The 21,059-nt window shown below is 37.5% G+C and overlaps 1 protein-coding gene across 2 annotated transcripts in view; it reads left to right on the top strand.

Annotated features, from left to right (window-relative positions):
- Nucleotides 1-21,059, top strand: part of DMGDH (dimethylglycine dehydrogenase) — a 37,516-nt gene that overhangs the window by 2,158 nt on the left and 14,299 nt on the right. For both annotated transcript variants that reach the window (XM_050329485.1, XM_050329486.1), the window contains exons 3-11: nt 989-1,087; nt 2,385-2,549; nt 3,039-3,243; nt 10,078-10,326; nt 11,511-11,709; nt 15,907-16,076; nt 16,240-16,393; nt 17,399-17,564; nt 20,131-20,261. In XM_050329485.1, the coding sequence (XP_050185442.1) occupies nt 989-1,087; nt 2,385-2,549; nt 3,039-3,243; nt 10,078-10,326; nt 11,511-11,709; nt 15,907-16,076; nt 16,240-16,393; nt 17,399-17,564; nt 20,131-20,261 (1,538 nt within the window). The remainder of the gene's footprint in view (nt 1-988; nt 1,088-2,384; nt 2,550-3,038; nt 3,244-10,077; nt 10,327-11,510; nt 11,710-15,906; nt 16,077-16,239; nt 16,394-17,398; nt 17,565-20,130; nt 20,262-21,059) is intronic.

Here is a 21,059-nt window from a genome sequence, read left to right on the forward strand (position 1 = left end):
GTGGAGTTGAAGAAAAAGAACTCAAAAGACATACATGTAATAATGTTAGAGTGGGGACTCCTCCTATAATAATGCTAATCACGTGGACATAGCGGTGCATAACATACATACATGTAATTACATATTTTCTACATCAGTATCTGGAATAGGCAGTGTAACAAAATGAAATAAAGCTCGCCACAATAATACACTTGAAGAAGGGTGTTAGTGAGTTGATAAATTCAGGACATAGGCTTAACTTAAGTAACACTTCAATCTGCTTTTTAAGTGCTAAATGAATGCCATTAGATTGATGCGGCCATCTCCATTGTAGGCACGGGAATAGTTTCCTTAAATATAAGAGGCTGTAGTAACCTCTTGGTTTTAGCTTTGCATGAACTCAAAAGAGCTTGAAAGCTTTCTGAAGTCAAACCTGTTAAAGTGATGTACAAAATGTATACAATAATTCTTTAAACTACTTCTGGAATGCAGCAGTTGCTCTTTAGCTGCCAGACAAGACAACTGTGGAGAATAGAAGAATATCGGCTGCCCTGCTGTTCACACTCCAGGAAAGTAAGAATTCTTGTGAAGATATGGTCTTTCTGAATGTTTGGTTTCTCTCCCATCTCCATTTACAGGAAGAAAAGACCTTACTACAGGACATTTAGAGTTCATAATTAGACTTAGTTGTCAGAAATGGAGTTTGTGTGTCCCTTCCAAAAGATTTAAAGCAGTCAGCTCAATAACTTAAGGAAGAGAGGAAACTATAGGAGAGAACAACTGCAAAACTATCATGGTTTGACACATTTGATGAGAAAGGACAGATGGAAAGACACTTGTGCAGAAAACAGTAATGCCTTAAGTAGGGAAAGGATTTTATTTTTATTTTTGCAGCAGTTGGCTGTATCCATGTGTTGTTTTTCTTTATGGTATCTTGACAGTTGGAAGGAAGTAAAGAAAACATTACATTTCTAATTTATGTTGTTATTTTTCCTATTTCTTATTTGAGGCTGGCTTAACTACTTATTTTCATCCTGGAATAAACCTGAAGAAAATCCATGCTTACAGTATCAAGCTCTATGAGAAACTGGAAGAAGAGACTGGGCAGGTAATCAAATTAAGCTTTAAAGTATTAATTCAGAACAATACTAACTGCAGTAATAGTCTTACAAAAAAGTTTGTAGTTAATAAGGGTGTGGAGTGAGAGTGTGTCCCTTTTTATTGAAATAAACTCTTCTGAATGATTAGTCTCTATGTATTTTAGATGGTTTCCCAGATCCCTCTACAATTGAAGAAAATGGTGTTCATAAAATATCTCATGAGCTCAGCAGACTGAGAGTCTGCAACTTCAGCTTGATAGAGGAGCTAAAATAGCATCAGGGATCTGGAGTGAATGGATTGATTATGATACATTACTGCTTTAAACATGTCCACTTAAAAATGCATATGATATGATGCTGTCTCTACTTGAGAAAATTGCTGCAATTCTCCCCATCCCTTTCAGAGATGTGTTTTTATTTAGAGACTTAAGGAATGGATATGCAGGGAAACACAGGTGTCATCCTTTTTGTCTGGTATCACTCAGCCTTATAGATTTCATTTACTAAACTCATGCTTGGTTAGGACTGCAGCAGAAATTGCATGATCCTTGCTATACTAGTCTACAGATTTTGTAGAGGGTTTTTTTTACATTCATCATATTTAATATGACACGTATTTTTTCTATTTGTCATAAAATGCTTTTTTCTTCTTTCTACTACTCAACTAGATAAGATACCACAGCAGATTATCACTGTGAGTTTAAGTAAAAAAACTTAATTCAGCCCTGTTACTGTCCTGTGAGGTAACATAGAAAACATGAAAAAAATAGTGTGTACCAGAAAGTAATCAGTCAGTGTCTAGCTCTGGATGTTTACTTTGTTAAGAAGGCAGAAAAGGCGAGTGGTTATTCATTGAGTCAATAAAGGTGCTTAGTTAGTTAAATACATTCTGCAGCATTTCAGTAGAAAATTATGTGGGTGATAGACTTCAATAAAAGCTGTTATACGTACTAATTTTTGAGACATACCTGATTCAATTTTTGAAAGTGTGTGAGTCCATACATCACGTATTAATCAAATCTTAAAAAAAACAAAGGTATCATGACATTCAATAAATTCTTCGTGCAACTGTCTTGAAGATAGTATACATTAACCTAGGAAATTATTTGATAACTTCTTGAAAAATTATTTTCTCTAGGAGTTTATATCTAAGCCCTGTTCCTTCAGGAGTCCCTAACTTACTTGACTTTTCTTTCAGTGATGTTAGTGGCAAAATTCCTGTTAGACTTCCCATAGCATAGAAACATGCATATATGGTGATCAGTAAAGGTTCTTTCAGTAATTCACTATTTCTTTTTGGTTTAGTCTGTGGGGTTTCATCAGCCTGGAAGTATCAGAATTGCTTCAACCCCTACTAGGGTGGATGAATTCAAATACCAAATGACTCGTGCTGGTTGGCACCCAACAGAGCAGTACCTAATCATGCCTGAGAAAGTACAAGAGTTATTTCCCTTATTGAACATGGATAAGGTAAAAACCTGGTTTTATGAAATATAATTTCCATTGCAATTAAATATTGGTCTATCAGATATATATACATGTAAGGTCTACTTTCTTTATACAAATTGTACATGAAATTCTTGTTTCTCAATGAAAAAAAGAGATGTATTATAGCCTAAAATCAGACTCATGTGCATTTTAGTCCATAATGTATCCAGTGTCCATAATGTATCTCAGTGTGCATACTATTAATTACTATGTATATAATATTATAACATTAAAGCATTGCAACCTTTGATTGCATGGGAGATCTGAGCAATTTTACTCCTTTAGACCATTGTTAAGTTGGATAGCTGGATAGTTCTATGTAGGCCAATGTTATCATATGTTTTGAAAATTTGTTTTGATTTGACTTAAGGTTTACTATATTCAAGAAAGAAAGTGTTGTGTTTTTTTTTTTTAATTACTAATTCTGATAATTTTAATTTCTTTGATTTGGGGAATTTTACCTTCACTTAGGTTTTAGCTGGCCTGTATAACCCTGGAGATGGTCATATTGATCCATATTCTCTCACTATGGCCTTGGCTGCAGGAGCCAGAAAATATGGTGCCCAGTTAAATTATCCCGTCCAAGTGACTAATCTTAACTCCCGATCAGATGGGACATGGGAAGTTGAAACTCCACTTGGAATAATTCGAGCAAAGAGAATTGTGAATACTGCAGGTAAGATTTAATATAAGCATTTGTGCACTCTTCAAATTTACAAGCTACCACCAAGCACCTGTATGGAATTGCATGGATTACACGTATAAGCAATACATGTTTTCAAACATTCACTTGGTTTGTGGTAAAGTGTACTTTGCATGTATTACTTTACACTGTGATGAAAATTTAGCTCTTATGTTAATTGCCCTTGAATAGGCATTAAGACTGTATAGTAGCAAAAGAGACCTTTACTGGTTTATAATAAGTTGTGTAGAAGAGAGGCTACTGTCTAGAATCATAGAATATCCTGAGTTGGAAGGGACCCAGTCATCAAGTCCAACTCCTAGCCCTGTACAGGACACACCAAGAGTCACACCATGTGTCTGAGAGTGTTGTCTAAATGCTTCTTGAAGTCTGTCAGGCCTGCCACGGACCTGGGGAGTTGTTCCAGTGCCCAACCACCCTCTGGGCGCTTGAACTACACCCTGGGCTATGCAATATTGTTGCTGAAATCTAATGGGTGATGGAATGTACAAATGAAGTAGATATGTCTTCACTATTTTTTCAGAGAGACTGATGATTTGACCCTGCTTATTTTAGTATTATCTTTCTCTAAGATTTAACTCTATCCACATATCCTTGAGACTAAAGATTTTTTTGTTTTCCTTTGAGTAGTATTTAAACATGTACTTAACAATGCATTTTTCTGCATATCATAAAAATTGCCTGACTCAAAAGAGCTTGTGTTTACATGTGCAATTTTTATTCTTCTTTAAAGCAGCCAAACTGATGTTTAAAGAAGCCAGACTGATGTTTCTGCTTCAAAGAGCTTTTGGGCAAGAGTCCTTTGGATTTGTGTTTGTTTTCCTAAGCAAGTTAATAGGTCTAAAAACCTGTATTCAATCTAAACTTCACTTATTTTTGTGCTGCCTTATATAAGTATAGAAAAATATATTATTAGTGAAACTATTGGCACATCCTATATGAAGCATATCTTTTGCTTCCTATTAGAAGACATTCTAGTTTCTATTGTTTGGAAACGTGTTGAATATTTACCATATAGATTAAACTTTTTTGCTGACTCTGTCTGTCTCAAACTGAATCATACCTGCATTTTTGGGGCATTAGTCTTCCATATTTCCCATTGCAATGAACAATCAGGCTTCAGCAGGAAACTGTGATGTCTCAAGTGGACTTTCTTACTGAGATGGGACAAGTGAACTGAGAGCAAGAATCTGTCTTTATAATTCCTTTCTGTATATGTGCAGTGGAACAACAACAAAAAAAAGCACATATTTCTAGTGCAAAGAAGATAAAATGAAGAAGTGAGACAGAGACTCTTCTTGTTTGTGGGTAGAATAACCATGGTTGACAATTGGAATTATGACTGAATTGGACTGGAAGGGGATTAGACTGGGAAAGCAAAATGCTTGGGAAAGATTCCTGGGAGCACTGGCAGCAAGTGGAACAGTTACATGCTGGAAGACTTAATGAATAAGGAAGCTCAAACTAAGAGGAGATGGCAACAGTGGTGATGACACCAGGGAGAGAGAGAGTGGAAAGGTACCTGATATATTTCAGTAAAGAAACCGGACCTAGGAGATTTTCAGACAAATGATTAGGAAGGATCCTCAAGGAATGGTTGTGTGTGAAACTGAGTGGAAAACTGAGGCTGCCTGATCTAAGCAAAAAAGGCTGGTGGAGTAGCAAGGGAGAGGTAGATGAGAGTAGATTAGAAGGCAGCGAAGGCATCTGCGACAAAATTTGACAAACAGGGGAGACTGACTTGCACACAGCAGCAAAATAGCTGAAGAAGGATTTAAGGACCGGAGGAAGAAGAATGGAGTTTGCAAAAGCAGAAAAGAAGAGCAGGTGTGACCCAAGCAGGGATGATGAAGAGAGAAAGTTGGGATAGAGAGAAATTTCAAGAGAGTGGGATAAAATGGCTGAACTCTTAGGGCAGGAGCTTTACTGGGTGACCTCTCTTTCAGTGTCTGGGATGTAGACAACCCTGTGTTAGATCATTCCAGGCTTTCAATAAAGACTAACTGGAAAACCCGTTGAAGGGTGCACTTTCTCATCATGTGCCTTCCATACATAGGTGGTCACCTGCTATAGCTATATGCCTAGCTTAAATAGCAAGGATCTGAGAAAGTTCACCTTGAGGCCCTAAGCTTGCTCATGAGTGCTACATAATGACATTTGGGAGAGAAAGAAGACTATGGGAATCTAATATGCTTTTTAGATAGCAAACAACCACACAAACAGGAAAGATAAAGTAAAAGAATTTTACGTAGGTCGCAGAGTCAAAGACTTGGAATTGAGAGGTGGCAATATTTGATTGCCTTTGGACTGTCAGTTCATGGCTTTCAGGCATGAATTATGGGACAGCATTCAGTTACAAAATCCCAAGGTCTCTTACAAATAGGATCTGTATGTCAGTCGTTACACAGTGTGGATATATTGGTCTGGGAGTGATCCAAGGTAATGAAGTGGAAAGGCAGCTCTTTTGGCAATCAGACTTATTTAGGCCACAAGCTTCTAGGCACTCATTATTCCTGACTATTGGCTCTGCATCGTATGGATGAAATATCACAGATGTAGTAATTTTCTTAAAATTTTATACTGCAATTATCTTTCTTTGGTTTATGTATCAAGTTGACGTTAGGCGGAGTTTTTTGGTAAACGCTCTTCAAATTTTATTTGCAAAAAGTAGAATGCACCCTTGTGAACTTTTCATAAGTATTTTTTATTATTTAATAATTTATTAAATCAACAATATATTTACTTATTTCTCCTATGTAGTTAACTGTTCAGCCAAAATGAATATTTGAAGCACATATTGCTTAACATTCTGGCTAACGATGTAAAATCAATACTGTATAACACATATCTCTTATAAATGTTTTCTCAGATAACATTCATTCTTTTTCTCGGCCTTGCCTCATTCCACTACAGATCATGACTGGTATAACTCAGAGCTCATATTTTAGGCACATGTTGCAAAGAAAAATGCATCAGAAGGCTCTTTACATTCTCTCTCCCCCCACCTCACACCACAACTGACATCTGCTGAGGAACTGGAACAAACTAGTTTCAACCAATCTTTAGCTGTTCCTTATGTGAGATTGAAGGAAAGCAGGTGCCTAATAAATAATCCCTGAAATGAACTAACTCGTACTGAGCCTGCTGAAGTGATTTGCAGCCTGCTTGATTAAAGTCTGCAAAAATAATGAATTTAGTTTATATATATATTGTGGGTATGTGTATATAAACATATCTTCAGACATTTAAGCACTATATACAATCACTTAGATATAAGTAGTGGTGGGAGATGTTCAAAAACAAGAGATAGATTACATACTTCAGCAGATATGCTAAGGAATACAACCACTAAATATTTCAGCATCAGCTGTTTGCAGTCTTTACAATTTAATCTTCACAAACGTCCTAGAGACATAATATATGCCTTTATTTATCTCTACCATATGTAATAGGGCTTGACATCTGCTTCCAATTAGAATTTTGTTTCAGAGAATATGTTCTTCCTTTTGCCATTTTCGGTTTTGTAATACATTTGCATATGGTTCAAAAACCTTAAAGAAATTGTAATATTTTTTAATTAGTAAATGTCACCTGTTGTTGTTTTAAGCAATTAAATGCACACTTACCATAAATTACTTTTTTTAGAAGACAACTGAAGATTTTATTTTAAGCAAACCTTTTACTCAAAAGCATTTTAAAATCGGCTGTGTTTGTAATGTTATTCTGCAAACTTCATGGCTAAGAAAATTTCTATTTTCTGAAAGAAACAAAGGTAGGTTTCAAAGACCTAATTGTCTGCTACTTCACCTTTTGTTCTCCTTTGTGGATCATTAGCTGACATCACCTTTAAATAGTTTTACTTTTAATAATAATAATAATGGCCAGTCTTCGCGAGCGAAGATCCGGGGAAGGTCTTTACACCTTCCAGCCTGCGCATTGGATTTTTTAGGTGAGACACAGTGTGCGCGGAACTGAGCCCACCCTTTAATCCTAAGGTTCATCTGCCGGGGCCAAGCGAGCTTGGACGGTGGCAGCGAGGTCCTTAGGACGTAGGTGGGTTGCCTTTAAGGGCTAACGAGCCCCACCTGCCCGGGAGTGGCCCTGACCGAGAATCGAACCCGGGTCTCCGCGGTGATAGCGCGGCGCCTTTACCACTAGACCACCAGGGGCTCCTCAGTTTTACTTTTAGGTGATATGAAAATGCCCAAATCAAAAGACATTCCCTGAAGATTTTTAGCTTCCAATTAAATTCACTTTTGTGTGCGTCATGTGAAATGAAGTAAACCCTTGCAGATGTGTTAGAAATGCAGTTTTACTAGAATTTTTTCATCATTTTCTGTATAAGGGAACGTAAGTCATGTTTCAGTAGTGTTAAAGGATTTTTTGGATCATTCACTGTATACAACTATGGCAGGATCATGCCTGAGCCAATTTAAATGACCTAACAAGTGTTCTGGCAGAAAGTCTCCTCCAAGTGGTAAGCGTGCCATTAAGAACGAAAGCCTTACATCTGATAATGGCAGAGCAACAGGTACTGGTTTCTAATATTGACTAGACAGTATTGACTGGACAGGGGCTTTTAACTGAACAGATCTCTTGATGGTGATGCTGAATTTCCTTCTCCCTTGCTTCACTTGGTGATCAACAATTGTTGAGTCACCACAGAAAACGTTTCTGTTAGAAACGTTGCATTTTTAAAAACCATGGATGTTAGACCCTAAGGCTAGTTTGTAATAAATAAGAGACTGACAGCCCTTTTGGCATGGCGAAATGGCACAAGACCAGCATAGCCCAATTCAGCTTTCCTAATTGCCCTGGCTTTGAGCCATGCCAGAGGTGAGAGGATGTATTCCCAAGTTAATGTCAGCAAGCAGCGTGAGTCAGCTGCTCCTGATGGGACAGGGAGCCAAGCACGGTAACAAGGCTGGCTGAGCCAGCAAGAGCTGTGTCTGACAGGGCACAGGGAAGGCAGCAGGGAAGGCCCAGGACCCACACGTGGGTTCAGCCCACAGTCCAGACCCCCTGACAAGCTTGTGGAGACAAGCTTGTGGAGACAAGCTTGTGGAGATAAAGCACAGTCAGACCCATAGTGATAAAGTCAGGCTGAGGCCAAGCCAAGAATGTGACCACAGGTCAGGAACAGGCCTGGTGACAGAAACCAGGGTCAAATAGTGCCCAGTAAAAAACAGGCAGGACTGTGGAGATGAGACTGAGCTGAGGTCAAGTTGAGAAGTAGTCTCAGATCAGGGTCTGGATCAATGTGTTCCATGGTCAGGCACAGGCATGGTTGTGACAGAGCTGCACACACCTACAATCAAACCAGCTCAAACAGGTTCTGAAGGACTTGAGCTGACCTGGAATGGCACAGCTGACCTGTGTCCATAGGCAGGAGGGTGGGTGGAAGTCCCAGGTGGGGCTGTTCAGGATCATTTATGTCTTTTGCTGCCTTCAAGGCCCTAAGAAACTTTGACCAGATCTTGGGGGGTATAGGATTGAAGTCTTGGAACTGAAGTGAGAGGTAAGAATGTTTGGTTAAGACAAGTAATCAGCAAAAAGGAAGAAAAGTTGCATATTAAGCTAGGCAACATGAATTGTATGTCCCAGGAGAAGGGGCAGCTGTGTTAGGTAGCAAATCTTGCTAGAGGTAGTTTGTCATGAACAGTTTGGAGTCAGCTGGTTGCACAAGAACTAGGCTGACCTACCTTCTTCCTCCTGGGTGCCATATGGCCCATAACCTTTTATTTGGAATGTCCTGCTACCTCTCTTTCATTTTGCCTTCCCCAGTGCTCACTCCCAGACCCCCCTGAAACTCCTATTTCATCCAATTTTCCCCCTTCATTCCCACTCCTGAGATCTCTGCTCCCTGCTCTAAAGAGTCAGGAGAGCAGGGTTGAGGGATATTCAAAGCTTCTTATAGCAGCCACCATTCCAGACAGGTGTACCTGTCCAATTCCCAATACTGTTATGTCCCAGCCTCACAGCAGATGTAAGCCATGATGCAGAACCAAAACTAGTAAGTGTGGCAGTTAAGTGGCTTCCACTCCTTGACTTTGATACAAGTATCTCACCAAGTGAATCTGTCTTACCTGCTTATCCTTAACAGAGAAGAATTAGGTCTTATTTAACTTATGCCTCATGGTATATGTGAAGGATCTTGAGCCAGTTTCAGAGGCAGGGAAATTGTTGTTTGCATTTTCTGGTCACAGTCTGTATCAGAACTTCTGATATGAACATTATGAAGCATTGATTGCTGTGTGAGAGACATAATTAACATGAATCACATGATGCATGTGAAAGATGAGAGAAATTCCAATTCTTGAGGTTACCTGTCTCTGAAAGTACTTCCTTGCTCTGTTGGGTTGTTAGGACTTGACTCCTGTCTTGGGAAAGCATACTAACTCACTTGGCTGATTGTAAGAGTCTAGGTTAACACCTATGGTGTAAGCTAATGTATTCTGGTTTTTATGTGTCTGACTGTTAGGAGTACATTGGAGACCTACTTTACTGGAAAAAAAAAACATGGGTTTTGTGCAACTGTTAATTTAAGCCTAATTTATAATTTACTAATTATATATATTTTTTTTTTGTATGTGTGTGCTATAATAATATACAGTATAATTAGGAAAAAGGACATGGCATTATGGAGGGAAAATATGCTGGATAATATGAAAAATAATGTGAAAATTAGAAGTATGGGGGGGAAAAATATCACATATAAAAGCACAGTGTTTCCTGCAAATATTTTACTATTTGTTCACTTAAATTAGTGTTTGAATGTTGGGTTTGTTGGGTTTTTTTCTACTCTAGGCTTCTGGGCCCGTGATATAGGCAAGATGATTGGCCTACCGCACCCTCTCATACCTGTTCATCATCAGTATGTTGTGACATCAACTATCCCTGAAGTGAAAGCCTTAAAAACAGAATTGCCTGTGATTCGTGACTTAGAAGGATCATATTATCTAAGGCAAGAAAGGGATGGTCTTTTATTTGGTCCATATGAAAGTGAGGAGAAAATGAAGCTGCAGGACTCCTGGGTAACAAGTGGAGTCCCACCAGGTAATTAAGAACATTAAATCTTCAAACTTGATGAGCACTAGCACACATTTCAATGTGTATAAATCCCAGGCTATTATGTTGCTATTATGTGATGGAAAATACTAAATATTTGTGGTACATGATTGTAATGCCGAAACTTTTTTCAAAGAATAATTGTAGCTCTAATAATCAAAGAATAGAAATACAGCTGTAACATAAGGAAAGCCTACTTGAAATAGGCACAACATACACATCTACAACATAGTCTTAGCCTACTTTCTGAAGAGGTGGCTGTGCTTTGTGATTAGATGCAGTCACCAAATCTGCATTATGTAGCCTTTTTTGAGTGAATAGGGATTTTTCTAATTTACAGTTCTCTCCAGCATACTGACAGGGGCTCTGGATTTTTGCTATTCTCACAGGACAATGTGATTGTCAAATAGGAACAGCAAAAGAATATCTTAGACAAAATGCTGTGTTTGGATATAAGTGCAAGAGAGCTGTAGATGTGTATAGAATACAAAAATATCCTGTGTCATACAGATGCTTACTAAAAAAAAAAAATTATTAACTGCTGTGTAATACCTAGACTCCAGCTTTCCCTTCACTTTAGACAAAAAGTTATATTAAGTCAATAGTACTGCTGTTTTAAAAAAATGCATGTTTCCTAAGGAAGAGCAATCAACATGTTGAGTTTTGGATAGCCTGGTCACAGCTTCCTGAACTTATTGTCTCCAGTAGCATCAAATGCCTCTACAGAATAATGGTCAGCAATGCTTATGGCCCAGACTGAGGGGTGAAATAATTCACATAATTTAATGGAAATGATAAGCATATACAGGAAGTATGTTTCTTCCCCTTCTCAAATTATTGGCACATTGAGAAAAATAAGTGGGTCTTATTAACGTAGAAGAAAGTTTCTGTGTTCCTTCACTTCATTTCTACTTCATTGTTGAATTTGCATGACCTTAGGGTTAAACAAATATGTATAAAGGATACTATAACTGCAGTGACAAATAAACTCCATCCTGTAGGTAACTAGGGATTTTTGCACACTATTATTTCTTGTGTAGGGTGGCAAAGGCTTGAACATACACACTGTTTAATTCCATATAACTTTTATATGTAGAGATTGTATACCTGAATTTAAAATGTATGTGTTTTAGTGTAAGTAACTATATAATAAGAGTCAAATATTTGTGCAGGTTTTGGAAAAGAACTTTTTGAGTCTGATTTAGACAGAATAATGGAGTATATTGAGGCTGCTATGGAAATGGTCCCCGTTTTGAGAAAAGCAGACATCGTAAACACAATTGCAGGTCCTATCACCTATTCTCCAGACATTCTTCCTATGGTGGGACCACATCAGGGTGTCAGAAATTACTGGGTAGCTATTGGTTTCGGGTGAGTAAGTTCTTTGCAACAACTTTTGTTTGTCTGTCATATTGTTAAAATGGCAGTCAACTCAAGCTTTGTATATTCTTATGTGTTTGACCATTGTTTTGCACATATTTTGTGTAAAAGATAATTGGAAATACTCTTAATTATCACAATCTCTATAATGTAAGCTCATCCTTCTCTCTTACTTCTTCATAACTCTCACTATTTTTTTTATTTATTTCCTCCTTTCAATCTGGAGGCCAATATCTGTGACACTTGATGAAGCAGCTAGAAATGGGTAGTACTTTGTACTGTCTGTGCAGCAAGTTAAAGTCATGAAAGTGCTGAGATTTACAATACACTTTCCAGTTAATTGTATGTATTGCTTTGAAATACACTGTATTTAACAGTTGTGTGGAGTATGTAAAACTGGTTTTACCAACGCTGGACAAAAATGAGTAGTACAGGGAGAATTTTTTAATGTGAAGTATTAGTTTTTGGGTAAAGAACTGAAGGTATACTAATCAGAGGACCAGCATACCTTGGGACTGACTGCTTAAGGGATACAAACCCAATCATGTTTCTAACTGTGAAAGTTGAGCTGAAAAATTACATTGTTGGGTATTGGAGGAGAGCAAATGAAGAGGACAGTGCAACAATAGAAACAAGTGGTTTACTGGTGTCATTCTCCCACCAAATATGACATTTTCCTTGAATGTGATTTACATCTTATTTATTACAGCTGTACTGGAGTCAGTGGTAAAACACTTACTGACATCTCTTTAATTGTCTTAGTTTGACCATTAAGTCAAAATGGATAGAATGAACCAATTGCAATTCCGGGTGCATGTTATTGAACACATTCTGTTTACATTGTTTTTCCAATTGCCTAATTTGCTGTTCAAAATCCAGCTCAGCTTTTTCCAGTTTTCTTTCATTCCAAAGCAAACAAACCCTCAGATCATAAGATAAGGCAGTATCACTAACATGCTTTATGAGGCCCTCAAAATAAGAAGGCTTGGTAATTTTGCAATGATTCATTGTGAAAGGTATTCACCTTTGCTGCTTGGATTTTAAAAAAAATAATGTTATCTTTCAGTAACATTTGCAGAACTTACAGTTACAAAAGCAGTTTGCCTAGACCTTGTTCACCAAAAAGACTGTTTAAGTTCATTACTCTGTGGCCAGACTTTGGAGCTTGTTTTAATTCACTGGTATCGATGGGAGCAGAATCAAAGTTCCATATATGAAAAACTGAAGACTAGTGTTACATGTTTAAATTTCGTTAAACAACTTATTTCAGGAGTTTGATTAATCTCTAAATGTTTAGTACACAGGTTTTTTTATGGTTTTTTATGTGGCTATCACTGGATTGCCTTGTCTGCTTTTCAGGGACTTTTGACTTTCTGTTCTATGCTTTTGGGTCACTGCAGTGTTTCTACCAGTGTTGTAACTTTTTGTGTGCATTAGCAAATCCTTATCTCACAGTCAACTAGCATGGACATTGTGACAGGGGACTTAGTGCTGTTAGATTAGAGGATTTTTATTATCTAAAATTAGCAGCTTGCTCGGCATTTTAACATGCAAAGAAGTTAAGTATAGTTAGCAAAGTGTGTAGCGCTATTTATTATTAAGGTTGCTCAATGCTTCCCATTTTTATTTACTTATAGCTTTGGAAATGTTAACAAGCTTAGGTTAGGATTTTATTCAGAAAAGTTTATTTTAAAGCACTGTAACCATTCCATAACTTGGGACAAAGCCATTGTAAAGGGGACCACGGTGCACAGAGACTCAGATTTCCTAGGAAAAGGAATGGAATGAGTTGGAAATGAGTGAGAAGCAAGGAACTCATAAGTAAGACACAAGAATGTGACAGGAACAATGAGAAGACAATCTGTCAGGGATTGGAAGGAGAGATGAAAAACCAAGAAGGGCAGATTGTGTTCATTAAGGAAAATTTTCTCTTAATCATATGAAGACTGAGATTCCTATACTGTACCATTCTTCATAGCTACTCGTAACGTCCTACCCCTGAACAATACATTTCATTTTTGTGCAGAACAATTGCAGTGGATGTATTAATACAATCAGCTCCCTATTATCTGAGGTAACAAGGGATTTGGGCATCCTATGTAGTACAAAATCAAAACAAAATCAATGGGTTGCACAGAGTCAGTGTTGCAAAGCAGAGACCACTCGGCCTAAGTGCAGGGGCTGTACCTATAGAAGCAGGGCAGCCTCCCCTGTGCTGTCTTGCTGCTGGGGTTACCCTGCCATCAGCTCAGCAGTCTTCAGCTAAAGCTAAAAACCTGCACTGTATTTGGTCTGTCAGCATTCACAATCGTGCAGTGGTCTACTGTTGTTCCCCTCTGCTTTTGGCTACAGTGAATGGTGAAGGGAGGCTTAAACTGGCTAAGACTGGAGCTGTACTCAAAGGCATCATAGCCATGCTCATAAAGCTTATACCCATGAATAATTAAGAGTTGCTGACAACTCTTTATTAACACCAGGAACACTTGCAAAGTGGCAGTTTACAAGCACTCATCCTTACTGCATCAGCTGTGGTGATAGAAACTTGTGCTGAGCCTGAAGATTTATGCTGAACTGCCTAAAAGGGTGTTTTTAGCAGAATTACTTCATGTAATCAGTTTGGTATTTCTCTTTTATTTATTAAGACCCCACTATATCAAAGTAATGTTATTGATATTATGGATTCATTCTTCTTATGCATATGCATTAGAATTAAATTATTTCTTCTTTTTTTTTTTTAAGATCCTTACCTATTTTAATGGAGGGGATAGACTTGAATGCAAAGTTGATGAGCAGCAACTGAAGTTTGCTTTAGCTTTGCTATTCTGCATGAGTATCTATGGTTTAATTGCTGCATGTTAATCTAAACGTGGTTCTGAAAAGACTTACTTTTTTTTCAAGGGTTTTTCAGTTGTGCTCTTGGCAACATTTCATAACTAACTAAGAATTTTTTTCGCATCTTCCCCAGGCAGAAAGATATTTTGACAATTTTTTTTTCAGATATGGCAAACTAATTCAACAGAGGTATCCAAAGTTTTAAATCATTCGGTATTAATGATTATTTGTCATTAAACATTTCAGTGTCAAATCAGAGGCTCTATTTCATTATACACAGACTGAGTAGCAACATGCACATATCGCAGCACAACAAAGTTTGTGTCCCCAGTTTTCTGTAACCTGGCAGGAGCAAGTTTGACACGTTTTTCCCTATGGATGTCAAGATGTCAAGCATTTTGATAGTTTGAGTTGTGTACAAAATGTTTAACAGAAACCTAAAATCCATCACTTTATAGCTTTTGAACATCTGCCTTTGCTGTCTAGAGTGGTTCCTTTAATGTAGGTTTCTGACAAGATATTTTCTCTACAGTCTGATTCTTCACACACTCATTATGTAGAAACAGGACAGGCTTTTGCTACAGACTGGTAGCAGAAAATTTCTACATGTTTATTTTATTAGCATAAGCTTTCTGGATCCAGTTCTTTTTGTAGCTGTAGTAGAGAACAGAGAAGGTAAATCAGGTGAGAAAATGTGGTTCTCAACCTCTGGCACCATTGCAAACAAGTCTCCTATTTTTGTCCCCAGTTCCTCTACATTCCCTGATTTTCTGTGGAGCAATCTAAAAGTACTGCTGGAATTTCAAATTCCTTAAAGCAATCTCTGTAGTGTTGTCTTCTGGCTTTTGCTGCTGTTGATCTTATCACTGGAATATAAATACTCACTGTAGATTCTGGAATGTCTCTATGGATTTCAGATCTGAGTGTGGTTGAATCAAACGTGATTGAAACAGAAAAGGTATTCTATGACTAGGAAGTGTATTTAATGGACATCACAAATTTGAAAACTTACTTTAATATGAATTGTTTAAGAATGTTAATTCCCCGGAAAAGATGATTGAATTATGAATTGTAAAGAAAGAAAGAGCTTGCTAATATCTCACACGCTGCAGCTGCTGTACATTAGTGAGGACATTCTGCTGCTGACAGTGGATCAGTAGAAGGACCTGTTTTGTTTCTAATCTTGTTTTGTAATCTTGGAAAACAAGACAAAACAGAAAAAATGAAAAAAAAGAGGGAAAAATGTAAAATATTTTAGAGTCTGTGCAGTATGTGTTAGTAGTATATTTTACTACTGATTTTAAAAGAACAAAACATGAAAGATTTGGTACTGCAGGACTTTTTCCTGTTTTTAAGGTATGGCATTATACATGCTGGTGGCGTAGGAAAGTACCTCAGTGACTGGATCCTTGAGGGGGAACCTCCATTTGACCTGATAGAATTAGATCCAAACCGCTACGGAAAGTGGACCACCACAGAATACACAGCAGCCAAAGCAAGAGAATCCTATGGTTTTAATAACATTGGTAAGAAGATATTTTTAAAATATATTTATTTCCTGAAGATGGATTCCAGCAAAGCTTGCCTCTAGATTTCTCTGTTTATATACATGTTTTCTATGCTGGTGATGATCTTAGCATGCCATAGCTTTTGAGGGTTTTTGGTTATTTTTTTACTTTTCCCCTCCAGTTGGTTACCCTAAAGAAGAAAGATTTGCTGGGAGACCAACAGAGAGAACCAGTGGGCTGTATCATTTGCTAAAGTCAAGATGTTCAATGGGCTTTCATGCAGGATGGGAGCAACCTCATTGGTTCTACAAACCTGGAGATGAGACTGGATACAAGTAAATAAAAGATTACTTCTTTTTTCTCCCCTGAGAAATTGTCATAGCAAAAGCCAGCTGAGTTAAATTTAATAAGAAGCATACATTTATCATTCATTTCAGCTACTGACCTACCTATTAGATAGCTCTTCTATTCTTGCTTTTTCCATAGTTTAGAATACATTTTATGCTGATAATGCAGACATTTCAAAACACACATCAAGTATCCTGTAACTGTTCTAAGTTTGGCATAGCAGGGAGCAACTTAGCTCAAGGAAGAACTTGGAAAACAACTTGTTCATTATAGAAGTGTATTTTTGTCCATTTCTTATTATTTGATCAGCAGCACAGTATAATGTGTTCATAAAAAAGCTCATTTCTCTCTAATTGTCTGGAATGGAGAAGCCTTTTCCCTTCCCTTTCCTTTCCTTTCCTTTCCCATTTCCTTTCCCTTTCCTTTCCCATTTCCTTTCCCTTTCCTTTCCCATTTCCTTTCCCTTTCCTTTCCCATTTCCTTTCCTTTCCCTTTCCCATTTCCTTTCCCTTTCCCATTTCCTTTCCCTTTCCCATTTCCTTTCCCTTTCCTTTCCCATTTCCTTTCCCTTTCCTTTCCCATTTCCTTTCCCTTTCCTTTCCCATTTCCTTTCCCTTTTCCTTTCCCTTTCCTTTTCCCTTTCCTCTCCTCTATGATTGCCCACCTAGTTACCTGCCCGCATCAGGGAGCTTCCAGCAAATAAATATTTTCCACGTGGATACTGGAGTCCCAATCTAAATGAGGTTCATAAACGAATACAGAGACACACTTGGCTGTTCAGAAATAAAGCCTTTGACACCTTAAACTTAAATAAATGTTAAAGGATTTTAATTATTAAGCTATGTTAGACTAAGGAAAATATTGGGTAAGCTGCCTACAAGTCTGTCTCTTTTGGATGATTATTAAACCGAAGAAACTGAAGACTATGTTTTGCTGAAAAGAGCCACAATATTTTAAAATTGTATTTAATGTGTCTAACTGCTCTGTTTCAGACCCAGTTTTCGGCGCACAAATTGGTTTGACCCTGTGGGTCGTGAGTATAAACAGGTTATGGAAAAAGTTGGTGTGATTGACCTGTCACCATTTGGCAAGTTTAGAGTAAAAGGCACAGATTCTGTTAAGCTGCTGGATCATCTCTTTGCAAATGTTGTTCCAAAGGTAAGTGGGACAGTGATAACTGTTGTAATGTAGGATTTAGACAGACAAGCTCTGTTTCAGACAGGGAAAATGAAACATAATATCTTTCGGACACCAAATACACAGATCCTTTGGAGGAATTTCTGTGTGAGATGTATTGCATTCGTTTAAGAGCACAAACAGTGAAGTTTACAGTAGAGCAACTCCAAGTAGAAGTACATTTTGGCACTGATCATCAAATCAGAATGGTTGAGGTTAGAAGGGGCCTCTGGATGTCAGCTTGTCCAACCCCCATGTTCAAGCAGATCACCTGGAGCTCAGTGCCTAGCACTGTGTTCAAATGGCTTTTGAGTATCTACAAGGATGACAATTCTACCAGCTCTCTGGGCAACTGGTTCCTGTGCTCAGTCATCTGTAGAGGAAAACAATGTTTTCTTTATGTTCAGACAGAAACTCCTGTGTTTCAAATCTTTATCTAAAACATGAAAGTTAATCTCACCTGGAATTTCCAGTAGAATAGCTTGGCAGTTGCCTGCCTAGAACTGTGGTGTACTGTGGCAGCTTGAGGCACAGAGCAGAGCAGGGGAAGATGCTCTTGCCTGGCCACAGCTGGATGTTGTATTCTTCCTGAATTTCAAAATGAACAACTTTATTGTTGGTTGTTTGTTTTTGGTTGTGGTGGGTTTTTTTCTTTTTTTTTTTTCTTTTTGCAAATGCTCCTCCTTATACTGTGTACAGTTTTACAGCTGGCTGCCTCGTGCAGGCAGGGCTGCAAATATACAGGAGATTCAGTTTTTACCTCACACCCGTCCTTTCTCACACCCGTCCTTTCTTCACAGGTGTGGCTGTTCATAGATCCGTGTAGTGTGTTTCTGCTCTAAAAAATGGCACACTGTGATAAACTACCCCAGGTTTCTTATTCTTGGTTGTAGGGCTCCATGAGTCATTTTGTTTTTCTGCTTTGTCAACCAGTCTCATGTAGTGTCTTTAACTTTAGAGGTACAGCTCCAGCAAGCAGATTGTTCCTTTCTGAAGTGCTACAGACTTGGGGTTTGCTTATTTCAGCACAGAATTGCATTAAGTACTTGCAGTAGGTGATGGCTTTCATTGCTTCAAACACCAAAGGGAGGAAATATAGGGAAACAGTAAGTACACAGATTATAGCTATGAAGGTATATAAGCTCTTGTCAGAGGTCAGAGTCAACTGAATGGGAAGGATGTACATGAAGTTGGTATCTTAAGAGAAAGAAGAACCTGAATTGCCATGTGGTCATACTTTTTTACCATGTTCGTTTTGTGGTAACAATATAGATTGAAAGTTTGTCTTCTGTCTAATTTGGGGTAGGAGTAGGGTAACATAACACTTGCTGAGTATATTTATATGGTGGAGGGAAATCGAGATTAAACAGGAAATTATGAGAACAAATCAAGTGCTTTCTGTGAAGTTTCATCAGCACTGCTAAGAGGAAAAAGAAAACTAGATGGCAAAGCAGAAGGCATGGTTTATGAGCCCACTTAAAAATCCAACATTCACAACAGTTCGTTAATTTTTTTAAAGCTGCTGATTTTAGTACCATTCATGCTTATCTGCATCATAAAATAATCCAGTGGAGTTGCCAGAGATATACTTGTATCACAACCAGGTTGGATGTGAGTAGCATCAGGTCCTGAAAATTCAACTAAATACCTGATATATGTCAGTAACTATATTAATGTAACATGACCTTGCAAACGAATCTTAATATCTGCAAAATTTTTCCTTTCTCCGTTTGTTATATGGAATCTGGGCACTGACTAGCTGGCTGACAAGTTTCTGTGAAAGCAGAAAGAAATAAGAGAGATTAAATTCTACCTCTGGAACCAGACCAGCACAACAGCTACAGCATATTCATATCTATTTATATGGATGGATATTCATATCATATTTATATGGATGACATATGTATAAACATGTGAGCGTTTTATGGGCACAGCTAATTAACTGTCATTTGAAATTTTGTCTCTAGAGATCAAGTTCCTACACAGGACCTGATCCAAATATAGAGAGATGTAGATTCATAGTCAGCAACTACTAATATAAAAGCATACATAAAACAGGGCCACAAAAGCATAAGCCAGCTCATTATTTCTTTCTTTAAAGTAAGGGGCAAAGCATATGCTATTCTTTTGGGATCTGAAAGCCTTATTCATATGATTGAAAAAAAATTTATATCAATAAGGTAGAATTTTTTATTCAGATAATGAGAGACAAAATAAAGTTGACTGAATTTGCATTTAAAATACATTCTGAAAACAAATGTAGCTTAAGCCTGCCTTGAGTAATGCATAATTAACAAATATTTATAAAGGTCTTGATTTATCTTATTTTAAAAATTTCCATTTTTTCTGTAAACAAAAATGTGTAGTTTCCACTGCAAACCTTAAGCTTGGCCAGTTGTGTATCTCTCCACTCGTATTATGGCAGAGCAGAGCAAACATTAAAAAAGTTGTTTTTTCAAATGAAGACATAAAACCATAAATTTAATTATGTTTAAGAATTGAAAGGTTTTATTTTGCATTTTTAATAATTGCAAATTTTACTCTATAGGTGGGCACCACAAATATAAGCCATATGTTAACACCAAGAGGAAAAGTTTATGCTGAACTAACAGTTTCTCAGCTGTATCCTGGAGAATTTATGCTTGTAACTGGGTCAGGGTCAGAACTCCATGATCTGAGGTTAGTTCATCTTTTATGCAGTAAGTACATAGTGTTATACAGTCATAGTAATATAGAAACATTTTTACTAAGTTGCAAATTCTCAATTATTACTTAACAAACTTATCACAAAATTCATGAGAGCTATACTTATTTATTAACTTTAGTTTGTTAGAAACTCGGTTGACTTAAAATCTGAAGTATAAGCAATTGGGTAGTGGATTATTGCTGATGTGAAAAGATTGAGAACTTACTGACAGTTATGTAATACATGTTATCGGAGGCAGTTATTGTTTTGTTGTTGAACCTTGTGTTTGGCATTGTATGATGTAACACAGCACGCTTGTTCCTTTCTAGTGTGTTCTCTTACGCAAAAAAAACAAATTGGCTTTAAACAGGGAGGACCCCAGAGGCACTGACCTGGCCTATAGAGATAGGTAGTGTAGTCTTCATGATTGTGGTAATGTCTCCTGCCTTGGGCTTTGGGGTCACAAAGTGAAACAACAAAAAGAAAGGAAGTAGAAGTAGTTGCAGGATGACTTAATAAATTACTTTTCGTAAATGAGCATCGGAATTGACATATCTAGTGCTGTTCTTACTGGAGGTTGCTGGCAAATCAGTTAATCAAAATGAATCAATGTCTAAAAGACTGAAACCTGCTACCCTAACATTTAAAGAATACAAAGTATTCTTTGAATACCATTTAGTATACTAATTCAAAAGAATACTTTTGAGTACTGTTTAATAACAGTCCCAAGAGAATCAGTAGGATCACTAGCACATTCAGGAACCAAATAGCAGAGTCAGATCTAATGTATT

Source organism: Myiozetetes cayanensis, unplaced genomic scaffold (genome assembly GCF_022539395.1).
Source record: "Myiozetetes cayanensis isolate MyiCay16 unplaced genomic scaffold, myiCay2020 scf4, whole genome shotgun sequence".
NCBI classification, from domain to species: Eukaryota; Metazoa; Chordata; class Aves; order Passeriformes; family Tyrannidae; genus Myiozetetes; species Myiozetetes cayanensis.